The sequence below is a fragment of the Myotis brandtii genome, unplaced genomic scaffold (assembly GCF_000412655.1).
Source record: "Myotis brandtii unplaced genomic scaffold, ASM41265v1 scaffold158, whole genome shotgun sequence".
In the NCBI taxonomy this organism is placed as follows: Eukaryota; Metazoa; Chordata; class Mammalia; order Chiroptera; family Vespertilionidae; genus Myotis; species Myotis brandtii.
In genome coordinates this window covers 1,537,157-1,543,941 of record NW_005355753.1, presented here as the reverse complement: position 1 = coordinate 1,543,941, position 6,785 = coordinate 1,537,157, and the positions used below count along the sequence as shown (strand labels likewise).

Genomic DNA, 6,785 nt, shown 5'->3' with positions numbered 1-6,785 from the left:
GCCCCCACCCATGCACCAGGCCTCTATCCTATATAATAAAAGGGTAATATGCAAATTGACCCTAACAGCAGAACGACTGGGAATGACTGGTCACTATGACACACACTGACCACCAGGGGTCAGATGTAGGAGCTGCCCCCTGGTGGTCAGTACGCTCCCACATGGGGAGCTCTGCTCAGCCACAAGCCAGGCTGGTGACTGCCAGCACAACGGTGGTGGTGGGAGCCTCTCCCGCCTCCTCAGCAGCGCTAAGGATGTCCGGCTGCAACTTAGGCCTGCTCCCCGCTGGCAAGTGGACATCCCCCAAGGGCTCCCGGGCTGCCAGAGGGATGTCTGACTGCCACCTTAGGCCCGATCCCCAGGGGAGCGGGCCTAAGCCAGCAGGTGGACATCCCCCAAGGAATCCCAGACTGCGAGAGGGCACAGGCCTGGCTGAGGGATTCTCCCCCTCCCAGTGCACAAATTTTTGTGCACCAGGCCTCTCGTGTTGAATAAGAGTGGTGAAAGTGGACATCACTGTCTTGTGATCTTAAGTGAAATGCTTTTACTTTTTGCCCATTGAGTATGATATTGGCTGTGAGTTTTTCATATATGGCCTTTATTATATTGAGGTATGATCTCTCTATTCCCACCTTGTTGAGAGTTTTTGTTATAAGCCGGTGCTGGATTTTATCAAATTGCTTTTTCTGCATCTATTAATATGATCATGTAATTTTTATCTTTCATTTTGTTTATGTGATGCATCACACTCATTGATTTGCAAACAAATTACCAGCCTTGTGTTCCTGGAATGAGTCCCACTTGGTCATGGTGTATGCTCTTTTTAATGTATTGCTGTATCTGACTTGCTAATATTTTGTTGAGAATTTTAGCATCTATGTTCATCGGGGATATTGGCCTGTAATTTTCTTTCTTTGTAGTGTCTTTATCTGCATTTGGAATTAGGATAATGCTGGCCTCGCAAAAAGCATTTGAAAGTCTTCCCTCCTCTTGAATGTTTTGAAATAATTTGAGGAGGATAGGTGTTAGTTCGTCTTTGAATGTTTGGTAAAACTTGCCTGTGAATCCATCCAGTGCAGAACTTTTATTTGCTGTGAATTTTTTATTATTGCTTCAGTTTCATTAGTTGTTATCAGCCTATTCAGATTTTCTGATTCCTCCTGATTGTGTTTTGGAAGATTTTATGTCTAGGAATTTGTCCATTTCGCCCAGGTTGTCCAATGCATTGGAATATAGTTGTTTATAGTATTTTCTTATAATCCTTTATATTTCTGTGATGTCAGTTATTCTCATCTTTCATTTCTGATTTTATTTATCTTTTCAAAGAACCAACTCTTGGTTTAATTAATTTTTTTGTATTGTTTTTTTAGACTCTCTGTCACTTAATTTGTCTCTGATCCTTATTATTTCCTTCCTTCTGCTTTTCTTGTTTTCTTTCTAGTTCTTTTAGGTGTAGGGTAGATTGTTTGAGATTTTTCTTGCTTTTTGAGGTGGGCCTGTAACACTAAGAACTTCTTTTGCAGAACTGCTTTCTTTGTGTCCCATTGATTTTGGGTTGTTGTTTGTTTTTGTTCATTTATTTCTAAGTAATTTTTTATTTCTTCCTTGATTTCCTTGGTAACCCATTCATTATTCAATAACAATAAGTTATTTAGCCTCCATGTGTGTTTTTCAGTTGTTTTTTTTATTGTGGTTGATTTCAAGTTTCGTGCCATTGTGATCTGAGAAAATGCTGATATGATTTCAATCTTCTTGAATTTATAGAGACTTAGTTTGTGCCCTAACATGTGGTCTATCTTTGATAATGTTCCATGTGCACTTGAGAAGAATGTGTAATTGCTGCTTTGGGGTAAAATGTTCTTTAAATTAAATCCATTGTGTCATTTAAAGTCCCTGTTTCCTTGTTGATTTTTTGTCTGGAAGATCTATCCAGTGATGATAACGGGGTGTTAAAGGCCCCTACCATGACTGTGTTGCTGCCGGTCTCTCCCTTAAAGTCCACTAAAAATTTTTATATATTTAGGTGCTCCTATATTGGGTACACATATGTTTCAGGGTTATGTCCTCTTTTTGGGTTAATCCCTTTAGTATTATGTAGTGACCTTCTTTGTCTCTTTTATGGCCGTTGTTTTGAAGTCTATTTTGTCAGATTTGAGTATTGCTACCCAGCTTTTTTCTCATTTCCATTTGCCTGAAATTTTTTTTTCCATTCCTTCACTCTCAGTCTGTGTGAATCCTTTGTTATGAGATATGTCTATTTTAGACAGCAAATATATGGGTCATGTTTTCTTATCCATTCAGCTACCCTATGTCTTTTGATTGGAGCATTTAGTCCATTTACATTTAATGTTATTATTGATAAGTACTTATTGCCATTTTTTTTCTTTATACTTCTGTTTCTCTCTCTGTCTTTTTCTTCATCTTCTTAAAGCAGCCTCTTTATCAGTTTTTGCAGTGCTGGTTTAGTGGTAATGTACTCCTTTAGCCTTTTTTTGTCCAGGAAGCTCTTTATTTCACCTTCACCTTGTTGGATAGAGTAGTCTTGGGTTCAGGTCCTTGCTTTTCATTACTTTGAATACTTCATGCTACCTTCTGGCCTGAAGTGTTTCTGTTGAGAAATCAGCTGGCGTTCTAATGGGTACTCCCTTATAGGTAACTTTCTCCCTCTTGCTTTAAGATGATCTCTTTGTCTTTAATCTCTTTGTCTTTAATGTGTCATTTTAATTATGATGTGTCTTGGAGTGGGTCTCTTTGGGTTCATTCTTGATTGCAACTCTTTGTGCTTACTTTACTTGTGACTTCCTTCACCAGCTTAAGCAAGTTACCTATCATTATTTCTTCCAACAGGTTCTCTATTCCTTGCTCACTTTCTTCTCCTCTGGTACACCTATCATGCAGATATTATGTTTCATGGTGTCCCAAAGTCTCCTTAAACTATCCTCCTGCTTTTAAATTCCTTTTGCTGCTCTCATTGGGTGTGGGGGTTTTTTTCCTACCTTGTCTTCCAAATTGGTGATTTGATCCTCTGCTTCATACAGTCTACTTTAATTCCATCTAGCATATTCTTGATGTCAGATATGGTATTCATTTCTGACTGTTTCTTACTCATGGTTTCTTTGTCTCTTTTCATGCTGATAAAATTCCTTGTAGTTCTCACTAAGTTCCTTGAGCATCCTTATAATCATTACTCTGACCTCTATGACTGATAAGTTGCTTGCTTCCATTTCAATTAGCTTTTTCTGGAGAGTCCTCCTGTCCTTTCATCTGAGGGCTGTTTGTCTCCCCATTTTAGCTGTCTTTTTGTGTTTGTTTCTTTGTATTAGATAGAAATGCTGTGATTTCCAGTCTTTGTGGGGTAGCCTTATGTAATAAGTGTCTTGTGGGACCTGGAGGCGCACTCTCTTCGATCTCCTAAGCTGGATGCTCCTTGTGTAATGTTTCATGTGTGGGTTATTTGGGCTCTCCTGTTGTAACTGGGTCTTGATTGTGTTGTCCTGTTCATGGGTGGGAACTCCCTCAGACTGTCTGACTGTGAGGTTCAACCCTGACCATGTTGTGCGAGCTAATGTACAGATGCTGACAGAACAAAACAAGAGACAAAACAAAAACATACAAGAGACTCCAACAACAACAGTAAAAACAACCACAAAAGAGCGTTAGGAAAGAGAAAGGAGGACACAAATAAAAAAAGAATAGAAAAGAAAATTGAAGGAAAAGGGGGGAAGAAAAAAAGAATATGAAAGGAGTGAAAAATAAGGATAATGAATAGGAAAAGGAAACGAGTAAAGAAGAGGAAGGAAAAATTATGAAAAGGAAAAAAGAGAAGAATGAAGAATTAAGAAAAGGAAAAAAGAGAAGGAAGACAAAAAAGTAGAGTAAGAAGACGAAAGATAAAAATAAGAGATGAAAAAAGAGAAAGAATAAAACAAAGCAATAAAAAAGAAAACATAAAGTAATGAAAAAAAAAAGCAGCAAAGTGGAGTTCAGCAGAGTTTAGTGCCTGCTGCGATCTCCCTTTGGATTCTGCTCTTATGTTTACTGAGGCTCTTTTGCATGCCAGTTATGGGCTTCCTGGGAGGTACTTTGGTGCTAGCCACTGTCAGACGCTGTCCTTTTTTGGCTCTTGGGAACCTGTGTGAAGCTTCAAGTGATCCACAGTTTATGGCTGCCTCCACAGGGCTTGGCTGTGCACGGATGTGTCCAAGCTGCGCTCCAAGGCTGGTTTTTTAGCAGCATGGGGCCCAGGGTAGACCATGAGTTTGAGAACCAGATTTGAATCCTGGCTCCTCCCTGTACTGGATATATGACTTTGGACAAGTCACTTAAACTTTTTGAGGTTCAATTTTTTTTCGTGTATAAAAGGGAAATATATTTACTTACTATTTTTTAAAGTAACAAATGAGAAAATATACATAAAGTACCCAGCATAATCACTAACACTTTAATCACTGAGAGGTTTATTCTCATTCCTAGGTCCAGAATTTGCAGATTTGAGGTATCCTGCTTCTAATCTTCAGGGGATGAATGATTGCTGGCTGGAATCTTATCTTTGTGAAGCAAATATAATGGATCACTTAGACCTATCAGGTCCATCAGCCTTACTCCTTTTAATAGATACCTTAAATCAGGAGTCCTCAAACTTTTTAAACAGGGGGCCAGTTCACTGTCCCTCAGACCGTTGGAGGGCCGGACTATAGTTTAAAAAAAAACTATGAACAAATTCCTATGCACACTGCACATATCTTATTTTGAAGTAAAAAAACAAAACGGGAACAAATACAATATTTGTATTTGCATGTGGCCCGCGGGCCGTAGTTTGAGGACCCCTGCCTTAAATGGTAGAGCCATATGTCTTAAATGAGTCTCTACTAGCATTTAAATCCTGAAAGCGGAAGTGTTTGGGCATAGGTGGAATTCTATATAATAAAAGACTAATATGCAAATCGACCAAACGGCAGAACAACCAGTCGCTATGATGTGCACTGACCACCGGGGGGCAGACACTCAATGGAGGAGCTGCCCCCTGGTGATCAGTGCGCTCCCACAGGGGGAGCGCTGCTCAGCCAGAAGCTGTGAGCTGGGCTCACGGCTGGCAAGTGCAGCAGCAGTGGCGGGAGCCTCTCCCGCCTCCATGGCAGCACTAAGGATGTCCAACTGCCATCAGTTAGACATCCTCTGCAGGCTCCCAGACTGCGAGAGGGTGCACGCTGGCCTGAGGGCGCTGGGCTGAGGGGAACCCCCCCCCCCCACCAGTGCATGAATTCCGTGCACCAGGTCTTTAGTATTTATTTATATATGTTTTTTCCAGTTACCCCCAAGTGCATGAATTCCGTGCACCAGGTCTCTAGTATTTATTTATATATGTTTTTTCCAGTTGGCTTTCTGAAGGAAATGTAGGAAAAGTGGTTAGTTGGCCTTGAAGAACAGAATTTTTATCTCTATGCTTACTAGTATAGTAGCAAATGATATTGTAGTATTTCTTTGAGATATCATATGGTACTTCTTTTAAATACTAAAGAGACCATTTTTGGCTAGGAAAACACTTGCTTAGCCTCATCAAAAAGCTTTGAAAATGAAGTTTGAGAAGGGAGAAAATATTCCAAATAGATAGTAAAGTAGCATCCTATGAAGTAAAATTAGTGACATAGAAGATTAGAGAAGGATGTGCCTATGACTCCCAGAACACAAAGAACAGATGCTGAAGATTCCTGACCTTTTCTACATAATAAATGCTCGGAGTAATCTTGAGAAAAGTAGAATAAATGCAGTTTTTTTTTTGGGTGCCACTGAGAATTGGTGAGAAGAGTTCATGACTGGGCATTTGAATGCTTCCTAGAGGCACTATGTTAAGTAACCATTTCTCATTTCATCTTTATAAAAATGTTATGAAGTAGATATGTACAGCAATTTACTCCCAGTTTTAGTACAGAAACTGTGACTGAAGACAGTTAAGTATTTAGAGCTAGTAATCAACTTTTGATGAGTAACAGAACAATGATATAATTTAATTACTTTGTTTCCTAACCGTACTCTTTCTCTCATATGCTATGGCTGGCTTGATCCTTGACTTTCCAGGATAGCAGTGCGAGTGAGTCATGGTTACAGTTGGCACCAATATATTTTGCTACTCTGTTAGCCACATGACAGTTCTGCTCTGAACAAAGGACAACGAAATATAACAAGTAGTCATCCTCTTCCTCCAACTTCTGCTAGTAGCAGTAATTCTTCACTGTACTAAATGATCATCGGTCATACGTGGTGTCACTCATTTAGTTGTTCACTGTCTACCTGCATCTCCACTGTCTAATCCATCAGCAGAGCCATCCTGAGTTTCGTGTAATCTCACTTCAGGTCATCCACAGCAACCCTTCCAGTTTCTTATGTACTTGCCAATCTCTTTTGTTTTATTTTCTAGTCTCATTCCTGAATCTTACCTTGTCGGCCTTCTATTCATAATGTCCCTTCTGGAAAGCTTCCTCAAGGCAGAGTTTAGGTACTTTCTCTTTGTGTGTTGATTTTTTTCAAGTATCTGACGATTTTTAGTTGTCTGTTGATATTATGAGTGAAGGTTTAGGTTCTAGACCAGGGGTGGGCAAACTTTTTGACTCGAGGGCCACAATGGGTTCTTAAACTGGACCGGAGGGCCGGAACAAAAGCATGGATGGAGTGTTTGTGTGAACTAATATAAATTTAAAGTAAACATCATTACATAAAAGGGTACGGTCTTTTTTTTTTTTTTAGTTTTATTCATTTCAAACGGGCCGGATCCAGCCCGCGGGCCGTAG

The 6,785-nt window shown here is 39.8% G+C and overlaps 1 protein-coding gene across 7 annotated transcripts in view; it reads left to right on the top strand.

The window, feature by feature from the left end:
• The window catches only part of TNRC6A (trinucleotide repeat containing 6A), an 89,470-nt gene that overhangs the window by 13,269 nt on the left and 69,416 nt on the right, over positions 1-6,785 (top strand). For 2 of the 7 annotated variants that reach the window (XM_014536254.1, XM_014536256.1), the window contains exon 1: positions 4,375-4,587. The exons of 1 other annotated variant lie outside the window; for it this stretch is intronic. In XM_014536254.1, the coding sequence (XP_014391740.1) occupies positions 4,521-4,587 (67 nt within the window). In that variant the 5' untranslated portion in view covers positions 4,375-4,520. Of the gene's footprint in view, positions 1-4,374; positions 4,588-6,434; positions 6,494-6,785 lie in introns of those variants that run through there. 4 more of the 7 variants (XM_014536258.1, XM_014536255.1, XM_014536259.1 and 1 more) reach the window with 4 other exon arrangements.